Genomic DNA, 21,740 nt, shown 5'->3' with positions numbered 1-21,740 from the left:
TCAGCGGGGTAACAGAAGGCATTTCAAACTTTATAAAGCAGAATTATTTACCTTGGACTGAGAGAAAACAGTCAAATCTCCACATTGGGGTCCTGTGAATCCCTTTTTCCCCTCGTTCACGAGGACGGGTTTCTCTGTTCTCGTGTGCCAAACAAGTATCTGGCGAGAAAACAACAGTAACATTAGTAACATGCTGATACCTTAATACCCTCATTCAGTCTGCTCTCCCTTTGTGCTCCCACTCTGCCTCATATTCTTCAAAACATTCAATTTCATCATAGCTCCATCAGTACATACACCAGAGGTCTCTACACACAGACAGAGCTACTTGAGCATGAGCCCTGCATTAGAAGGGACTGAAGAGGGACCACAGGAGTGTGTTATCTCACATATATCTGTGTCCTCTCCTTACCATAGGATAATGGTCACCTTCAGATGACAGCCAACTGAAAATGTAGCACGACAGCTCTTTGCAGAGTTCTTCTGGGTATGCTATTGTGCTATCAAGCTTTCACACAGGGTTGATTTGGCCCCAGAGCCCTGACAAACATCCAGGAAAAGCATAGCAAGGGGATCAGGGGCGAGGGGAAAAAAAAAGAAAACTAAAAGTGTAGAGCTCATTTTCCCCTCTCTCCTCTGTGTAGGAGCCCTCCTTCCTTTCATCTCGCCATGGCGACGTTTCATGAATTATGCATAGGGCGTGTTTGAGATGTGCCAGGAGCCCACTCCCACTTTGCTCAGGTGTAGGGGGAGGTTAATAGTCACGCTGGTGTCTGAAGTGGTAGATTATAAGGAAGAGAGATGCCCATGCACGACTTTCCATTTTTTTCTTCCGCTTTCCCTGCCGCCCCTTCTGTCCGTCCCTGCGCTCATCTGTAATCAGTGTGACGTCCCTACCCCGCCATCCACCCACCCCACCACCACCTCCCCCTTGCAAAAAACTCCTCCAATTCCGCTCTCTCAGCCGTTCCCTGAATCCCCTCTTTTCATTTACCCGTCTGAATGGTGAGGAGAGAGCAGGAGAAAAAGCTGGCTGAAAGTGTCTCACTCTCCCTTCCTCTCCCTTCTTTCTGTCTCCCACTCTTTGTGTGTGTGTGTGTGTGTGTGTGTGTGTGTGTGTGTGTGTGTGCAGAGGTGCTCCTGGTGTGGATACTGGCTAGCTAGAGCCCTCTGGCTGACTTCTCTTTGCCTAGAGAGAGGCTCAGTGAAATCACCCAGACCAAGGGCCATAAGCAGGAATGGTGGAGTGGGCATGAAGAAGAACGATGCTGCTGCTTCTGTTACCCTCAAGCCTCTTGCTTCAGTGTATGTGTGTGCAACAGTGCATGTGGGCAGGGCGAGAAATATAATCAATGATATCCAACTTCTCTGCAACAAATTTACACTAGCTGTATTTCATGGCATTTAGGCGAAGACATAGATTGATTTCTTGCCTGGTAAATGTTGAAGAGAAACATAGGGGAGGATGTGCAAACCAGAAGGTTAGCATCCACACACACAGCTTAGCAAATCCCAGAGCTTCTAACTGCTCCAGTCAAACTGCTTAACAGGAGTAAACATAAAAAAGAGTAAATTACCTTAGTGCAATTGGCTGCTTTGGGCTCCAGGTCATTGAGTGTGACCAGTTCCCGGAGCAAACTACTCTCCTGGTAGCCTCCCTTCACCCCACGAAGCTTAAAATACGCCTGTGGCTTGAAGAGGATGAGTCTCAGGTTGATGGCAAAGCCAGCCATGTCGATGGCAAAGGGGCGGTGGGGGTCGAACACAGTCTTCCAGCCGTAGACCTTTCCAGCTGCATTGACCTTGGGGGACTCGTACCGCAAGCCACCCACAAAGGCCACAGGCCACACTGAAACTTTCCTGGTCGATCTCATCTGGCAAGAGGAGAAGTAGAGAAGAGAAATGGAGAAGGGAAGAGAGCAGATTAGTCATCTGAGAAAGTGTACATGACAGTGAGACACAGTCTTTGGGCATCAGCTGCCAGTGTTACAGCAGAGCACGGACAGAGGGTTTTTAGAGCTGCTGCTATTATTCATTCTGAAAGATGGTGAATATTGACCAAGCTATCGTGCCGTGTGCAGGTGACATGCTGTTAGATGAAGGCAGATCACACACATTGTTCAACAGCTGCCCTACAATGAGATAATTACACATAACCATCTTTAAAGAGAGTATATCCGGACAGTGTCAAGAGGGTTTGAAGGAGCCAAACCATTAGAGCAAGTGGCTCTGGTTGCTGGTTGGCTAAGGAGATTCTTCAAGGTAGAGCACCACCATCCCACTCTTTTTTTTCCCCCTTTAATCTTCCAGCATCAAACGATCTTGCCGCCCTTTTCTTTGCCTGCCTCTCAGTGAGTGCCATTTGTAAGTGCTGCTGCAGTCATAAAAGGTACGTTTTTATAATGAGGGAAGAGGAAGGTTTAGAAACAGCAGTCATTTAATCAAATTCAATGCAGCAGAAATAATGATGCTGGTGCCTCTGTGGTGAAAGGTCTCTTTAAAATAAAAGTGTGTGTGCAAGTGCATGTGCAGTATCCAGTATGTGTTTATAGGACAGAGTGCTTGCATGCATATGACAGCATGCATACAGAAAATGTCTATCTATATGCAAGCTTGTTTATGTATTTGTTTATGGAACAGATTGTTCAGCTGTGCTGTGTGATCTGATGAGCTGCTGTGTGGTCAGTTCAGGGGATCAGAGAGTAACAGAGTTTGAACAGCATGAAGCAGGCTGGGGGCTTATGGGAATCCATAGATTTGAGTGTTAGGGAAAATGGCTGTGCCAGGCATCCAGATAAGATTTGGCAGGATAGTAGGTCTTAATGAGCCCAGGATGTCAAGTGCTTATATCCATGTGTCTATGAGACTGTGCTGCTTTAATTTTTGTTTTTCTGCATTGTTTTTTTTTTTCTGATAATATTTCCTACATCAACAGGCTATAGTTAAAAATAAACTGCTGTTGGATGCTGAGGGGCTCCTCTAAGTACTATCCTCCAGGTTGTCTCAACCTCTGCCAGGTATTTTGTAGCCAGGCCACGACTTAATCAATGCTCAAATGTCACCTGGCTGCCTCCTTTACAGATACAGGTTTGACTTAAATCAAATCAAAACGAAGCATAAATCAGGCCCTCTGCAGGCAATGTCAAGAGACTTGTCACTTTCCCATCTATACTAAAAATGTGAAAATGAGTGTTCCGCCTGCTGCCTCTGGTGGGAATATCAGCCAGAGTAAAGCTGCACAAATCCCTCTTCTGCTGGCAGCTAAACAAATGGAAATGCAACAAAGTTCCTCTTGCCCAGTTCTGATGAATATGATGTGTTTGTGCAGAGGTTTTTTTCTGTTGTTCACTGTTGCTTCAGTTTGTTCATGCACACCCATGTGTGTATGTAGGCTCTGTTTCCCGCTCCACTTAGAGAGAGGCCCACAGAGAAGAAATGACCGTGTTTAGTGGCAGTACAAAGAAAAGAAATTCTGAGAGAAACAACAGCAGGCACCAAGGTACATTAATCAGTCCATAAGGGTGCAGAGAAGATAAAACAAAACTGTTTGCATTGCTGCCATTGGAGTCTGTGGATTACAGTATGTTTCTAAACAACAGGAAAGTACTGGAGTTATTAAGGTTTTTGATTAAAGTGATTTAATTATTTAAATTGTTTTAATTAAAAACCCATAATAAGCTAAATAAAGCTGGTGGATATGCAGCAAATTATACTACTACTGTCTAATACAGTACTAATACTATCTATATTTCAAATTAAGTCTTTCAAATCAAGCAGGGCATTATATCAGTAAATGTACAGTGTATAATATGTTGCTTTACCATCAGTTGATACTAATATACTAACATCATTAGAGGTGAAAGGAAAAATTATTATTTTGATAATCAACAATTTCTGTCATTTTTCAAGTAAAAGATAGTGAAACAATGCAAAGTAGTAAATCCACTCAAATGAAAGGATTTCTTGCTTTTCTTTGGCAAATATGATTGTAAACAATTTTTTTGGTATCTGGGCTTTTGGCTCAAACAAAATAAGATATTTGAATGTGTTATGTTCAGCTCTGTGAATTTTACTTTTCACAGATTAAATGATAAATTAATCAACAACGAAACATTATTTGTTGCAGCCCTAAAGAATATATATTAATAGAATTTATTTTATTTATTTTTTCATTAAGACATGACTTAAAAAGTCAATTTAATTAAAGATGGTCTGTGCTGAAGTCACTGATAGTTATTGTTGCTGGAGTGAAGGACTGAGTTTAGTATGAACAGGTGGCAACAATAGCAACGTCCATTATAGCACCACAGTCTCTGACACCAGATGTGATGGAAGTTCAATTACAACTATTCCAGTCAGGATTTTTTTTTTTTTTTGCCAACCGCAGACTATTGTGTGAAGTGATCTGAAGTGTACTGTCTGTGTCAGGCTGTCAGCTCAGGTGAACTCTTGCTGCTCTGTACTGTTCCTGTACCTGCTGCTGTAAAAGAACTGTGGACAAGCGTGGTTAGCAATTAAGTCATTTTAATGCCACCTACTCTCAGGCTTAATTAGTGCGTCAGCAGCAAAAATGTAATGTTAATGCCCAACTATCACAGGTTTTGTCAGTGTGACTTTAATGTGAACATGTTGCTTTCATTGTCATTTAGATGAAACTCCAGTTTTTGTCTATATATTATTGAAATATGATTCAAAAAGCTGCACAGTTATACCATTTCAATGGACAGCTTTGGTGAAAATATCAAATCCATTTGTGGTAAAAGTTTGCATTTTTATGCCCACAACCAACAATGAAATGATTTCATATTTGTATATGTCTTGACAATATAATTAAACATGATTCATAACTTTCTTCCTTTGTGTGATAGAAGCACAGGCCTGGATGATAGTTCAAGGGATAGAGGGACACTGTATGTAATGCAGTATGTAATGTGGCTGCAGAGTTTATTTTAGTAAGGAAGACAAGAAACAGTTGTAATAAAAGCCTGAATTCCTCCAAACAAAAATACATGTGAAGGAGTGATTTATGAAGCAGCTTAAAGCCCAGCTGCTGTAATATTCCTGCTTTTTTGTCATGAAAGGTGAACAGACATTTAATGGTACAAACCAATAGTCAGGATGATTTAGTTGTACTGTTTTTGTGCTACCATCTCTGATTCAGTTATTCATTTTACACTACATGACAGTGCTATTACATAGTTGTTAATCTGTTAAATGAAAGTGATGCATTCTCTCAGCAAGCTGCTTTTTCACTGACTACCTCTCTTCATTACTGTCAACATGCATACAGCATCACAAGCTGTGAGCTGTATTGTAAACATAAAATGCAATTAATTATATGGAGGATAAGCACTGATTTTGAGTGTGACATTATTTCATTTAATTTGTTTATACTCCCAGTTCACTTTCTGTGAAAACAATACAACTAAACAATATTTGAATGTTTTTGTACAAAGCAGAACATATTTACTCTATAGGAAATGTTTTTGAGCAGTGCACATCACCCTTTTAACCTTGTTTCCACACTGAAAGTCACTTATATTCCTATCTGTTTTCAGGCTGTTGAGACACTGAATATTCACCACCATGTCAGCAAACTACTGAATTTTTACTGTGGTGTCAGCAAACTATACTGTAGTTGCTGTTAGCTGTTTGCGTTCTGTCTATCTGGCTGTCACCTTCTCTTTTTCTCTCATTCTTTCTACCTCTCCACCTCTCTCTCTCTCTCTTTTGCTCCCCACCCCCAGGGCCGTTACTCTGGCCCATAAATAGGCCTGTTGGAGGTGATGGAGGGCCTCTGAGGGAGACGGAGCACTTCGGCTGATTCCCAGAGAAAGGTAATGACAGGCCCCGTCAATACCCGGCGCTCCATTTACTACGGACCCTGTCTGCACTACTAACAAGACTCGAGGCTAATACTCAGAGGACCCAGACCGTGTCCTCTCAGGTAATTCAACTGATGTCAAGATGGATGGCCTGAGATGTACTGATTACATGCCCAAACTTCTCTCCACTAACTCCAAATCCCTGACTATGTTTGTTAAGAGCCAAAAAATGCTTCAATTAAATGAGAATTTATTGTCCAACCTCCCTCTTACATAATATGCCACAGCCACCTACAGTATATGGCTGGGAAGTGCCCTATAATATACTATGTGTTCCACTTCTTACGTATCAGTTCTTCTCCAAAAGGAATTTGGCAATATACCTAATCCATATTTATGCCATACAAGGAAATGGACACAATATAATATTTGGTCCACCTCTACTCTTCCTATGTATCCTATCCTATATATCTTTTTTCCTAGCCTATTTATTGATCAATGTCAGTCACTCGTCTGTTAGATGAATGGCTGCTGAGCTTTCAAGCTTTCCAAACAGACAGAACCAGCTGGCCTCACTGTCTCAACTGGGAATGGTTCAATCTCCCAGGCCCCCTGAATTACTCACTGTTTGCTCTACACATGGTTTGTTTTACTAAAACTCAAGTGGACATCAGTGATGTAGCATTTAAAAGGCGGACAGAGCTTGAAGATTTTTGTAGTGGTGCGGAGTTGGCAAGGTTATGTTTGGTTATGTTTAGAAATAGTGTTGGCTTTAAATTATTAGTTTTATGCATGTATAGTATAGTTATTGTACAGTATAGTTCTAAATACTGCAGAAGTTAGGTTAAAGCAAGAGGTGACTGGGTTATGGATAGAATCTGGGCAGGACCTCCATTTGTAAACATGGTTACAGTGGAATCTATAGGAAAACTTAACCAACTGTGATGAAGCTAATTCAGCCATGTGTTATGTGTGAGTGTTTGCTGCTGGGGCAACATGGCATCCACTCTTCACAGCACTGCAATGAGAAACAATTTACACAGGTAAAATGCAGCTTTGTCTTGCTAGCCATTCGTCAGTTTTGTTTTGGTTTGGAGATTCAACTTCAAATTAAGAGCTACATAGTTTTTGCACTCCTACCAGCAAGAGTGGTGTGACACCACTTCACCTAAGTCAGTTTGTAAGAGTGATGACTCTTGCCAAATCTGTAAGTGAAATTTCATTATAGAACTTTAGAAAAAAAGCATGTTTGCCAGTATTGTATCTTCCTACAGCTGCCCCCAGGTGTCAGTATATTTCATTGACAGAGCACATAATTCTTTGTTTACAGTGTGTAATATTTCATTCTGAGCTTTTCTGTTCCAAGTACTTATGCCATTGCTGGTAAAGATTCTCATTACAATTCATGAGTCTTTATGAAATGAACATAGCTGATGCAGCAGCAGTGATGTTGTATATCAGCACTAACCTCCTCAAACAGCTCCAGGCTGTATGTGTTGTCATCATCAGCAAAGTAGACGATTCCAGCTTGACTGCTGTTGGCATTGAAGGTCTCCCTCAGCCATCGCAGGGCCAGATTCCTCTGCATGGTCCCCCTAGGGATTCTGGGGTCCCGGGTGTCACCCCGCAGCTTATAGTTCCTGGGTGTCTCCACATTGAGGTGGGTGTAGTTAAGCCCTGTTTCTCGTAGGAGCCGTGTAACAAGAGGCGTTCTCCTTTGGGAGTCCTCCACCAGGATCCAGTGCAGGTTGGGAACATGGAGGAAGGTGTTTGCCAGCCGCGTCAGCTCCGCTTTCTGCACTGGTCGACTGTATGTGGGGGTGATGATATGGATGGTGGGCAGCACATCGGACCAGGGTGGAGGCCGCGTATACACATACTCTGTCCTCACCACCTCCACAATGTCCTTATCTGAGGCACAGTATTCTTTGGAGTCCTGCGCCTGGCCACCTGCCTCCCTCTTGCCCTCGACACCATCATCTGCAGATTTGGGGATAAGAGAACATGTAAGGCATTAGTGCAACCTTGGGCTGTCCTTTGTATATTTGCCTCAGGTGACTTAAACCCAATGGGGGTAAAGTGTACCTGAGAGCCGGTGGTGGCGGACTGCAAGCCTCTCTGGAATGATAAAGATCTCTTTTACTAGGTGGTGACAGGCTGCAAAAAGTGAAAGCAAGCACCGTGAGAGGATAACACAGCTGATGGACAGAGAGACAGCGCAACACGAAGGAGGGGAGAGATGAGCCTTGCTATTCCCCCAGCGTTGCCTTTGGGTTTTTCTTTATCAAGAAAGAAAAATGTGGGTATGTGGATCCAGCAGATGTGACTCCCTCATCCTTTCCCTTTCCCTGTCCATTTCTATAGCATGCTATGTTACTTTCCTGCAGTAACCATAGCTGTTAGTTGCTGTAGTTTACTGAATTAAGGAAGTCCTAGCATTTGCAGTTAAAATGTCTTTTGTGTCAGAGATGCCTAAGCGTGTATAAAACTGCTATGCTGTGAGCTGGGTCTTGCAATTTGAAAGCTTTTGTGATCAAGCAGCAATAACATAATCTTGGACGTTGTTTGCAGTTGTTACCGAGCCCTAGTAGAAATAGGTGAGAACTCTGCTACCAGGATGTCCTGGCTCACAGATAACCCAGCAGAAAAGGGTTAAAAACCAATACTTACACTTCCACCTATGCATTGGTGGCTACTACACATTGCATACTGGCAATACAGTGTTTGGAAATTCAGGTAACACTAAACACAATACAAATTAGAGAAAGTAGAAAATTGCTCAAGTATCATTTTTGTACTCTGAAGCAGCTATCTTTTGGCATTCTGTCTGCACTCCCATTACGTCCATGACCTGTGCAGACAAAGCCACGGACAGTTTTCAGACTCAGAAAATGATTCTTGCTTAAAGCAAATAACTCTAATTTCTTGTGTTAGGTTGGGTGGTTGTTTAAAGAATAATTGAGGCTTGATGCTAAAGACCAGCAGCACCTGTAACCACACCTAACAGTGATGTCACAGTATCCTGGAGTGCACCTGTCCATCACTGCAGCAAAGTGAGAGGGAGGCGAACAAAAACAAGATTTTCAAGAGGTGTTAGAAATGAGGTGGAGTGGAAGACGTTAGGGGTGCAGGTGAGACTCTCTTATTAGTCAGCCTTTATGGTCATGGTGGCTACTTGTTAGTCACTGCACAGAGTTATCAAAGATCCCAGCACCTGCGGTACAACTGTAGTAAATGCTATTCTACGTGACACAACTACTTATTTGTTTCCTTCCCTGTGTAAGAAGGTAAGGCTCATTTTGAAAAATGTGACCACTTACTCATATAAACAGCGGTGAATCAGTCAGCGTTGACTCCGGCGATAAAGATTGTGATATTTTGGCCCCAATAATAGTTTGGTCATGATGGATAGAACATGATTAAAGAATCATTAACGTTGTTAATTTCTTTTCATTGTACCACAGCTAATGGCAGTCTTTGTCACAGTTCTGCCGGGCTCCATGTGCACCTCCACCATAAAGAGGATTTTTCTGCAGCGCATAGATTAACACAATCTGCTGATTGCCAGATGTTCAGCAGAGGTTGCCAGCAAGCATGCTGCCAAAAAAACCTCTAGCTTCTCTTTTAAGAACACACAAAAGGATGCCGGTGGGCAGAGCTGGGTCAGATAACAATGGCAAAAGATCTTTACAATTTTTTTATTCTTCATTGTATCTTAGCTGTATTCCAAGACAATAACAATATTCCATGCATTTAACTGTTGACAACTTTACCATAAAATTGTGATACTTAATGAAGAGAAAGTAGGATGCTTTTTAATGATTGTTGGTTAATCAGACACTTATTTAAAATATTTCAGAAGTGATTTTCAGTCCAGACTGCCTCAGGTCATGTCCTGAGGTGATGATTTGTTAACCCCATGTATGTGCATTCATCACAGTATAAGAGGAGGCCAAAGAGCTCTATTGATTTGCTGTCGCTCTAATTTGGGTTTGTTTACTCTGCAGCATACTTGACATTTCACACTGTTGGTTTGTGGTCTCTGGGGGATGATTGGGATGCTCATGAGTGTGTTTTAATGACTCAGACTGGTGTGCAAACCTGATATTATATGTGGACACAATATACTTCATGAGGTTAATCAAGCAGACATGTTTTTATTTCAAATTGCCAATTAAGATACTGTGAAATTAATTTCCAAGTTGGGGAAATGCTTGAACCTGCTGTTTACTGCATCTGTGTGTTGTTGTCACATCAAGAAGAAAATGTGGACTGATGGGCCAAAGCATGTGAGTAAATAAGCCATCAGTCCTGTCAAAGGACATTGTTTCATAACATACTGTTCTTGTTGTTATTATCATTAAAAAAAATAATGCAGATCAGGGAGACCAAATTATTCCATTCAAAGGCAGACTCATTATATAATGTAAAAGTAACCTCTAAATGTGTGTATGCGATGGAAACTTCTAAACAAGCCACACTGATGAGGTTCACAATGACTGGGCAAGTGTTATTGAGATCTGATGAAGCTGATGGTCATGGCCACTGAGTGCCTCTAAATGAACGGCCTGTTGTCTAAACCTGAAGTGCAGTGTTAGATTCGAGGGCCCACTTCAGGTTTGATATTGCCAGTGAAGTGCAGTGCACTGCGTACCCTTGCGAATGGCGAGGAGTGGAGCTATAGCGCTTTGGTGCCAAACAGTGATGAGCAGAGTCCAGGGTAACACGATCAACACGATGGCAAGAATATCTCTTCTCTTCGGCATCTCCAGGATTGGTTATTTGGCTCGGCATTACCTGGAGAAAGAAAGATTGATGTATTATCTTTCAGCACTTTATAACATACAGGATTTCAACTAAGGTTACTTTGAGAACCTTGAAACAGCACATTCTCAAGACTTAACATTAACTGCCTCAGAGGACACCCATATTCACAAGGACCAAAATGGCATTGAAAGTGAAAAAGAAGAACATCATTGACACAGAAATGAATGATAGTCTACTCAGCGCTGTCAAAACTAAATAAAATATTATTCAGCCACAGCTGCAGCTTCATTACAGCCTCACCAAAAGACACACTAAAGCAGGTGGAGGCTGTTACATCTATACAGAAGTTAGGAGAAAAAAGGAGTTGATTTAAAACTGTAACTAAGTGCATCAGCCAACTAAAAGGAAGGTCAAAGCTACCGGAGGAGGCCACGGAGCAGGAATTCGTCCACTCTGCCAACCCAGTGAGCTCATCGGTGCCATCACTGAAGACGGGGACATGACTTCATGCCCAGAGCTGAAGCTATTCACCAGCCAAATGGCAGGAAGCGATGTCACCAGACTGCGGGTTGACTGTTTGGCAAGTGTGCCCTTCCCTCTGAGTCCAGATCATTTGGTTCAGCTTTGTATCCCTTTGAAAATTCTAATTACAGCATGAAGAAATTAACCAGGCATTAACTGAAATAGCATGACTGCTTCTTTAAAACAATCTCTTCCTAATGGCATGTGACAATTTGATTTAAGACAAAACAGAAGAATGTTTTAACTAAGTAGACAGTATAATGCCCTTTTTCATCATCAATGCTACAGGTTTAATGCATTGTGTTTTTTTAAGGTCTAACAAACATACTGAATATATATTACTTGTTGTTGATATAAACCCACAGTTCTGATTTTCTGTGAATTGCTTAATGCTGCCTTTAATGTCAGAAACTATGACTGCTGCCTCCTTTAAAGATTTGAGAGGAAAATGGCCATAGGTTGCCACATAAACAAAACTGAAAATCATGCGACCTACACTCAAATTGCCTGAGGTTTTTTTTCCATTCCATAGCCATTATATCCACCTACAGACCATGAGATCCCAATATTAACACTAAATTATGATTCTTACACCGTTAAAGGTTTATTTTTATCCATAGAGTTATATTTTTGATATTTTCAGTTACCTTCTTTCATAATGTGTGAACTGTTAGCTAAGCCGTGCCTCCCTCACAACTACTGCAATTTTTTAAATTCTTTAAACAACGGATCCTTGATTTCAAATTGAAGTGGACAAAAGCAGGATTCTCATGATTTCACCAGCTGATACGACAGATTTTATGACGGTAGCGTGCTAGCTAATTGAGTTAGCAGCGTCAGCTTCTTGAGTTAGTTTAAAACAGTTTTTAAAAAGTCTCTTACCATCTCTTGAATGTTTCCATTTTGCTGCACTTAGTTTACTGATTAAATTTATAGCTATATACATAATATCGTAATAACATTACCTTAAATCCACACAGTAGGGTGTATAATGTAGTTTGTTAAAGATGTTGCCGTTACATTAACCAGAGCAAAGGAATAGCTTGACAGAGCTGCTGCCTAGTTACGGTTGCTAAGCTATGATTGGACAATTGTTACAGCGCTGGCGAGCTCAAGGGTTTGAATTGTTATTTTATTAAGGCCCAAGTTCATATTTTTTTATTTTATTGTTGTGGTTGTATGATGTGGTTTGTGGTTTGTGTGGATAGCCTTAAGGTCTAGCTAGCAACGAGCAACCATGGCCGGAACTCCCGTAGTAAATGGCCTTCATCAGGTATTCTGATTCAGGTATACTCTTTCTACTGAAATTAAATAGCATATCCTAGGGTCCTGTGTGGGGCACAGGGATTGATTTTATAAACTGAGATGGGAGTGTCAGGACGTTTTCTCCCATGCAAGCTTATCACAGTATATTTTTATAAACAGTATATACATTTGTATGGTTGAATAAAAAATGAAGGACTGGGCCTCTAAAGAAGTGGAGTATAAGATGGACCTTAAGTATAAAAGGACTGCTATTTAAACACACTTTTACCTCTGTTGATGCATGGTGTACACCACAATACTGAATAAAGGTGCACACAGTGACATGAACAGGATGAGCCTGGGTAAGAAATTGTGATAGGCCAGTGAGCCCAGTCCCAGAATTTGTATGCACCACGCAGTATCAGTGCGGTGACCCTCCAGGATTTGTTGGGTATGCCCGACATGAACACCTTGAACACCACCAAACAGCATGTACAGCAATTTCATTCAAACCTTGAAAATGAACACTGAGTTGAATCAATACCTCTGACACAGTCTCGACAAATATTATTACATCATGTTACACAAATTTGGTGTAATTCTTTTGTTTCAGACTGCATTATATTTCAGCGTCCGCTCCCTCTATTTCATGCCCACATAGCTCATTTACATTGAATTATGCTGAGGCCTCACTGAAAAATGCACTTATTAACTGATCTGGTCAATTAAACAAAGGAAAAAAACAGACATAATGTGAGCACAGGTGTTTGGCAGATTCAATTCAGCTTTACACTTGAGGAAACAAGTCATCACGTTTCCCACAGTGATCCTGTTCACACTGCTGGGGAAGGTGGCAGTATATTGCAGCTTAACATAATTGTACATGCCAATTATGTTTATTGAGCTCAGTAAATAAATACACCATTAATGCCCAAGCCATCAGGTGAGAATGGCTTAAGTGTGAATAGTCCTGACACAAACCCTACACCACGTAAGTGCTTTCCGCTGATAAAGAAATTGGTTCTGCAGAATTTTTAAGCTGTATTTTTTTCAGCAGAGAGGTGATTTACAGTCCTCTGTGGAAAATATTACTGTGCATGGCTCTATATACAGAAGTAAAATGAGTTGTACAATTACCCACATGCAAAGTTTTTGAATGAATTGTATGGGAATTTCACTGATAAATCCAGTGAATGCCTTCCTTTGAGACACGTGTTTGATGGTACATAACCTTCCAGCACCACATGAAAAAAGTAATCTATGCTCTTGGTTAAAGAAAAGGCTTTGATTTCTCATAGCCTGAAATTGAATTATCTTACACATTTACAAATCCTTTAAATGAAAACAATCTATTTACAACCCATAAAACCCATGTCTACTCTATCTGCAGCAAATACAGTAAATTCCTTGAAGGAAATAAAATGCTTCTCGTCTGTAAATTGCTATGTAGTCTGTATGGCACTGAGGGAGCACAAACCTCCACCAATGCTGAACCAACCTACCCATTAGACAACATTGCTATTGCTAACATTTTAAGTGAAATGGATTTCTTGACCTTGTAAATATAGCCTTAGTATTAGAAAGAGAGGTGTACGCTAACAATTTACTACCACACTACCATAAAGTTCAACGACGTACGAGAAACACATGAAAAAAAGAATGAAATCAAAGCAGCAGAGGCTGAGATATCCTGCCTTTTAGCCACCAGTGTGGGTCAAGGTCTAGGAATGCTGGATCCTATATCCATAATGCAATTCAATGCCATCTTTTGTTAGACTGTCCCTGCTGAGTAAATGTCCATGTCTTTAAAACTTCACACTTCCAAAAATGTTCTATTCTCTAATTCAGAGTTGGCATAGTGCAGATGATATTGCCATAAAATCAGCAAAGTTGTTTTTTTAGACTCAGCTCCTCCAGAGCTACAGAAATCTTTATGAAGCTGTTGCCACAGGATAAATATACTCCCTGTGACCAGTAAACTGACCTTCATGTGTCAAATCAGAGGAATGTCCCTAATAAAATTGCCTGCATATTTTTAATACAATAATATGGATGATAAAAGGTTTTGGATGCTTACCCACAGTTACAACTGGATCATGGCACCACTGGTGATGCGCAGCTGGGAAGGCCACACTGCATACTGGACGAGATATGTTGTGGTGACATCCTCCTTGACAAGTCAGCCGGCCATTTCTTTTTCTTCTTGCTCTGCTGCGTCTACTCACGCAGACAGGCAACTCCAAGTCCAGACCTGGAAGATAAGGACATTTCAGTGAGTATGATTCAGTGATGACAGATTGTGAATGCCTCTCTCTTTGCCCCCCCTCCTCCCTCCATTTCTCTCACTCACACCAGCATGCAAGATTCAAGGACAGTCAGCCAGGTTTAAACATAGCAGTTTGGACAGGGTTTAAGAGTCAAATGCCTAACAGAGATTCTTGGCCATAGACACCTTCATGAGCAGTGTGGCTGTGTGTGATGTCTATTCATTATTTAACATCAAAGAGCTGGGGTGCTGAGTGCATCAGACTGCACTATAATGTAAATAACTCTAATTTGGATGCACATCATTCAGAATTACAGGAGGAATTCCTCTCCTGGTGGTATGCAACTGCTGTGCTTCACAATGCAGTGTTTCTATTCATGTGTGAAATGTTTAATACTGTATATATTTATATGTAATTTTACCTAATTGACACCAATCTGAGCTGCACAGACACAGACTCTGTGTTTTTCTGTTTTTATGTCTAATGTGGAAACTGGAAGAGGGTTAGTCACAACTCCACTGCTTGCCAACAGTCTGGGGTGGGGGATGTTACAAAAATAAACTGGCATCATGTCTTATTCAAATACATCTGAGGGAACACTGCTTCTATGGAGGCTTATGCTTCACTCAGTGATGTCTGTACTCTGCATCAGCTCCAGAACTGGATGGCCTAAGACAGTTTTTTTAGGGTCTTTGTCATAGAAAATCATATAAACTGCAAATATGTATGTTTTGGGGAATGAACAGCAGGAGTCTCAGAATCATTTTACTGAAGCACACTGCTGTGTAAAAAGGCAAATTGCCTGTGACCCAGTAATGTAGTAGGGGGGTGTTTGTGCTCGATGTGCACAAAATTTCAGAACAATCTATTTTCAGATTACCCTGACTCGTTGTCCAATTTCTCAGACTGAAGGATCATATGCTTCTGAGGGTTGATATCAGTTGTGTGGAAAAAGGAATAAAAGATAAATATGAGAAATGGTCTTCATGGGTTAGTGCAGCTTCTGCTGTATTTGTTTTTTTTTTTTTGACAGTGACAAGCAAGAACTGTGGTGACAAAAAAATAACTTAACAGCAGCAATAGAAAGGCTTTACAATTGCTGCCAGGTTCTGTCATGCATGCAAGCTTGCAATGACAGTGTTGTTGCTCTGATTTCTGCATAACACCCTCCTCTCTTCTACACACTGTGATGGAGCTAAACAGAGGGAAACACAGTATAGTACAACAACCTGCCAAAATCTCAGACCCTCAAACAGGCCAATGCACGTCTCAGAGCTAAAGACTTCTGAAAGAAAATATTTAGAAAAATAAAACAAGTGCTGCCAGCCAAAGGGCTGTAAATGGGTGTTTTGTGACACAAGTCTTCATCTTCATCTTTTGCAGAGTTGTTAACCTAAGATGAGCTGTGCAAGATTAATATCTCAGGTCATTTTTTAAAATAAAGACTTCACTTGAAATTATTTATTTATAAATTATTTCTCCCACTTTATGCTTTTCTGCAATCAGAATATGGATTTAGGAATGAATTATAATAGCTTTGGTAGCTGGTTAAAATTTCAATTGGTTAAATGCTTCAGTTTATGACTTAATACCTGCAAAACTTATGACATTCCCATTAGCCTCTGCTGTACTTCATATTTGGCACTAATTAGCAAATCTTAACATGGCAGGTTGAACTAATGCTGGTAAACATTATATCTGCTAAACATCTGTTACAGATGTAAGAATGGTATCAATCTTCAACAATAAACTGAATTACATATTTCATTACATATTACATATTACATATTTAGCATTTAGCCCAGAGATCTTCTTCTAAATTTAACCCCAGGGCATACTGTTTTCACTTAATGATGAATGTACATACACATAAACAATACTGCAGCTTTGTTTCTATACTACCTCCTAATCAATTTTATTCTAATCTGTTTTGCCATACTATTGTAGAGCGTTCCTCCATCTCTGCTGTCATCAGGAGATAAAGTCATAACAAATAGGTGACACCAGCAGATAACTGTGTTAAAAGGGGACTGGGAGTGAGGCCTCTGTACCCAACAAGCACCCAGGTGGCCTGTTTGTGTCCGTGGCACCTGAGCTGTGCAATGTGGCAAGAATACAGAAAGCCAGTCCCACACCGCAGACTGTAGCAGCCAATGGCAGACAATGAAGCTTGACAGCCTTTCACATCAGCGAGAGTTAACCAGCTGTGAAGGGAACACCTGCTGCTGATTAATAAAGAATCACAGCAACAATGCCATGTGTGAAAATTGTTGTACTGATTGTTGAACTAACACCATTACCCCCCAAAAAGGTGAATCGGGGGGTGAAAACAATACGTTTCGCTAGTGGGTTTGAGTGTGCCGGAGAAAATGATACTGCATGAGATAAAAATGAAGGGAAATCTGAATGACAGTCTATCTCTAATGTTCTCACTTGTTTTATGACCTCATGTTTTACAAAACACAGCAGGCTGTCTGTTTTTATGATCATTGATTTTATGATTATTACAGCACTCTACTCGTGGATACTTGTACTGTGCTTGGGTGGTAATTCTCATATTGTTCCTGTGTAGGGCTTATATGGATTATATATATGTAACTGAGTTAACTTATGGGAAGGGTGTTTTTTAATTTAAGAAACTAGATGAACACAATGCAAAACAGTAGCCTACAGCAAACACTTTAACATCTAAAATCCTTCCTCTTACAGTAATTGTAAAGTGAATTCTAACTACTCAAAAACAAGAACATTTTTAAATCAAGTAGCATCAGCTTTAAAGCAAAAAAACACATGGCAGTTTATAGCACTTCTTTTGAATGAGGACTCAGAGTATCTCTCTAAACTGTCCTTTGAGTCCAGTTGGAAAGTATCTTTCTTAATAAACCTTCTACAGATTTATCAGGCAGCAACTGGAACAAATAACGTCTCCAGGTGACTTTTTCATGGCACAGGTAGACAAATTTATTTCATGTCATATACTGTAAACATGGATTTAGAAAGGCCTCAGTTAATTAAATTGACTTTCATGATGTCTTTTGATTTTTTTCATGCATGATGCCATTGGTGTTGTCATGCTAAAATAAAAATAATTATAAATGGTAATAACAAAAAAGGGCCTTTAACTCTATTTCATGGTCCTCATTGGTGGATGCACTATTATCACCTGTTATGACCTACCTAGGCTTTAAGCAAATAAGCATATTTAATTTGCTGATGAAGACCACAAAATGTAACTGTAAGCAAATGGTTAGTGAGAAGAAGTGTTTCCAAGGTAAAGAAAAGAACTTGTTCTTGAGGTAAATTCTTCTAACTGGAACTATTCCCCCTCTCGAGTTTTAGCCCTTGGAAGTGTTCAAACAAGTTTATATGTAATTTAACATCAACTGTGTTAAATTCATACTATATCTTAAAATATTTTAAATTACATTAGGGTTTTTGGGCTATAATAAATACTTTAATAGGCATCAGACAGTAAAGTTTGATAATTCATTACACAGTCCCTCTCAGTAAGAATTATATCAGAGCCATCAGGTCAACACTGCTGGCTCACACATTCTCCCTCTTCCCTCTCCCTCTCAGATTTGTAAAGCTGAGTCTTCAAAGACGAAGCAGGGGCAAGTTTCCAAGTTTGTAATCGAGTCTGCCTCTGACTTCTGAGCTCCCGATGGCCCGGACCATCTCCTATTTCCCCAGGACCAATAATAACATCATCTTTTCCTTGCTTGCTTTGCCGTGGCATCATTTTGATGTACTCTGCAGTCGGCTGAGAAGAGAGGCTCTCTGGAGATAGTGTGTCCTGGTATGTCCAATCATTCGCTTTTCGTTTATGAATTCATTGGTCTCTGACCGACTTGGTAAAGCCCAGAACAGTTTTCATGGATATCTGGGGAATCTTAGAAGACAAGTCACAGCAATAGATCATTATTGATGTTACTGTCACAGGCCCAAAAAACAACTTCGCCTAGAGGTGTCATTAAAACTGAATTTAGAATCTGTGGGCATTGATTCAAACAGGCTTAATTGCTTTTGAAGTATGGTAAGTCAAGAGCAGGTGATCTGTCAAGGCTTTCTCCAATGTTTCTCTTCTCAAATAGTCTTGGTTTTGGATTTCAAGGTGCAGAATTATCATAATGTCATCACCAAGTTTAATAAATGTGCAGGCATTTAGCTTGGTGACACTTTACATTTTAATGTAAATTGACAACTCACAATGTTACACAGTTTAATGCCTCATGAAAAACAGCAACTCACGAGATGTAGACTATAGATGCCTTTGTGTATACAGAATGGCAGGTGGCATGCCTATTACTTTCTCTACTTTGACAAACTGTAAAATGTAATGGACAAAAAACAATTAGAGGCTGCCTCATTGATGTAGTCGAGAACAATCTATTAAAGACCAGGGTTCACTGAGGCTTGAATCAGTTTGAATCTTTTTTGAACGTCTTTTCCTCACAAACTAATTAAACTCATTTGTGGGCAAAGAAGAAACTGATGACATACTGTACAATGTTAATTTGAAATCTTGAGTAGAGCTGGCAATTATTTTGTTTTTCAAACTGTTAACGAGGGTGTTTAAAGTTCCTGGAATTAAAACGGGCATAAAATTATCAAGAATCTTCATGTGACGCATTTTCTTCGCTCAAATTAGACAAATGGGAGGATGTTCTAGTTCTGCCTTGCTTGTGCTTGCTGTGCTACCATTCATTTTCAAGGTCTGGGTTCAATGAAAGGTCGCCTCCATGCTAGTTTTGTGTTACTTGTCCCATCAATCCAATTCGCACCTGCCATGGAGCGAGTCTCTTCAAAATTTGATCCTCTCCTCATGAAACACATTGAGTCAAGCTAATAATAGCAATGCAGGGAAAGCAGCTACTGTATGAATACTGTGGTTGCCTGTGAGAGGAAAGACAGCTATGTTGTTTATGAGCATGTCATATTCTTAAGTTTACATTAAATCATGCTGACTGTCTAATACATGATTAATAGGTTTGAGTGGTCAGAAAACATGTCAACCTGAAATCAAACCTATTTAGAACAATTAAATGCTGTAAATGCTGTCTGTTATGAAAATTAGCCAGAGAGTGTAGCAGCAAGTGCTGTTTCTTATTCTTGATGTAGATGAGGATGGCTGTTTTATTTTCAGGAAAACTTGAATAAGCCATTAGCTGTGAGCATTGGCCCTGATTGATGGCCCCAGTCCATGCCTGGATCAGGCTGCCTCAGCAATGATAAAAGATTTAGGAGCGCCAACCTTCAGGCAGGTTCTCCTCTGCTGATAACCACAGGGGATAGCCTAGCGCAGTCTGCCCTTAACTTATCCTGACTAATTTATGGTCGGGCTCACTCAGGGCACATTTCCAATGCTGGACCTGGGAGCACGATTCAGCTGAGCCCACTGAAGGAGCTCCGCCAGGATTGCAGAGGCTGCCACAGAGACCTGGACCTGCCATGTTGGGTCAGTGCAGCTTCGCTCTGATCAGAATGGAGTCAAGGGAGATGTCATCTTAGGAAGACCACAGGGATTGATGGGAGGAATTACAGTTCTCTTTCACTGCATCTGATAAAGGCAGTCTTTGGTGTACTTTAAAACTAATCTTACAATTATCAATACAATACAATTCCATCACACTAAAGCACTATCTTAGACTTGCACTTCTACAACTTTAAACTACCTGTTTGGCAATTTGACCTCTGGTGGAGAGTTAGATGAAAAAGTTGGTACCACTCTCATTTCTGTATAGTAGTCTATACTACAGCTAGTAGCCTGTTAGCTTAGCTTGGTATTAAGACAGCTAGCTTGGATTTGTCTACAGGAAACAAAATGTACCCACAAAACATCTCTAAAATAGTACATTGTCTTAATGCACTTTGGTTTTTGTAAGCTTACGCATTTGTAACCAGGTTAAAAATATCATACATTGTAATAATATTAATATTAGGATTAAGGTATTGCTAAAATTAAAGTTAAAGATGCACCATAAATATGGTAAGTAATTCTGTTTTATATACAGTCTATAATTGTGAAGAGGTCATGGTTTTAAGAGGAAGTACTGGTCATTCATTGGTTGATGTGGGTTAGATCATAGAGGTGTGCGGGAGAGAGAAACAGGAAGTGAGAGTTAATTTTAGACAGCTTGACTAACGATGTTCCGACGAAAACTGAGTTAAGTTTTGTGCAAGCACGTGTGTAGCTGGTGTCTCAAATTATTTGGCTGACAGTCTTCCCCAGCATACACAGACTACATATTTTCTGGAGCAGCTGGAGATATATCTACTCGAAATTTGTCGCACGGTTGTTCGCACGCGTGCATTAGCTTGTGTGTTTCTGTTAGCTAGTTCACCTGCTGGGTATATTTTATATTATTGGTTAGCAGAGTGAAGGGACCTTTAGCCACTCTATAGCCACTCTATAGCTAATCCAGCCCATGCACCGTTCCGACATGGACACCTTGAGGATTTATCGATGAGGAACCAAGACAACGCTGAAAGTGCAGCGGACTACACGGGAGGCGCCGCACACCTGTTCTTCACCTGAGACCGAGAGACTGGTGACATCTGCAGAGACCACGCCACCTGTGGACACCTCTTGCTGACTGCCTGGTTCTTCACCGGAGACCGAGAGAGACTGGTAAAAGCTGCGGACTGGACTCAGAGCTCATACTCAAGGTACCACATTTATATTTTGTTGCTCTTTAAGTGAAACGGTCAAATAGTTTTGGGCCTCTCTGCCCCGGAGCAGGGGTATTTGAATTGGATGTGTAAATAAGTATTTCTTCATATGAGATGAATATTAGTTTGTTTTTTTGTGGGAGCGATGTGTTAATCTGTTCAGTGTTATACCCTAGTTGCATCACTGTTTATTACGGAGTGTAGATTTGTTAGAGGTTAAGTTTATCTTAACATAGCCTAAAGTTAGGGGTGTTACTGTTAATCAGGTGTGTATTAAGGGAGTCAAGACAGTTTAAAGTATGTATAGGTTATTGTAAATTAAGCTAGTTATTAAAAGAAATCAAACTACTCCTGACAAATGTAGGAGTAGTTTAGCTACACAAATGTTGAACAATATAGTGTGTTAAGTAGCTTTAGAGGTCTTGGCAGGCAGATTTTGTTA

The 21,740-nt window shown here is 40.5% G+C and overlaps 1 protein-coding gene across 5 annotated transcripts in view; it reads right to left on the bottom strand.

Annotated features, from left to right (window-relative positions):
• Positions 1–21,740, bottom strand: part of b3gat1a (beta-1,3-glucuronyltransferase 1 (glucuronosyltransferase P) a) — a 71,176-nt gene that overhangs the window by 3,611 nt on the left and 45,825 nt on the right. The window contains exons 1-7 of one of the 5 annotated variants that reach the window (XM_018698895.2): positions 12,080–12,187; positions 11,013–11,235; positions 10,480–10,622; positions 7,911–7,982; positions 7,294–7,805; positions 1,578–1,874; positions 52–159 (exon numbers count right to left, since the gene is read on the bottom strand). In XM_018698895.2, the coding sequence (XP_018554411.1) occupies positions 52–159; positions 1,578–1,874; positions 7,294–7,805; positions 7,911–7,982; positions 10,480–10,591 (1,101 nt within the window). In that variant the 5' untranslated portion in view covers positions 10,592–10,622; positions 11,013–11,235; positions 12,080–12,187. Of the gene's footprint in view, positions 1–51; positions 160–1,577; positions 1,875–7,293; positions 7,806–7,910; positions 7,983–10,479; positions 10,623–11,012; positions 11,236–12,079; positions 12,189–14,436; positions 14,611–21,740 lie in introns of those variants that run through there. The other 4 variants (XM_018698894.2, XM_018698897.2, XM_018698896.2 and 1 more) reach the window with 4 other exon arrangements.

The sequence above is a fragment of the Lates calcarifer genome, linkage group LG21, assembly GCF_001640805.2.
Source record: "Lates calcarifer isolate ASB-BC8 linkage group LG21, TLL_Latcal_v3, whole genome shotgun sequence".
NCBI lineage: Eukaryota > Metazoa > Chordata > Actinopteri > Centropomidae > Lates > Lates calcarifer.
The sequence above is the reverse complement of the archived record's forward strand: the minus strand, read 5'-3'. Positions and strand labels throughout refer to the sequence as shown.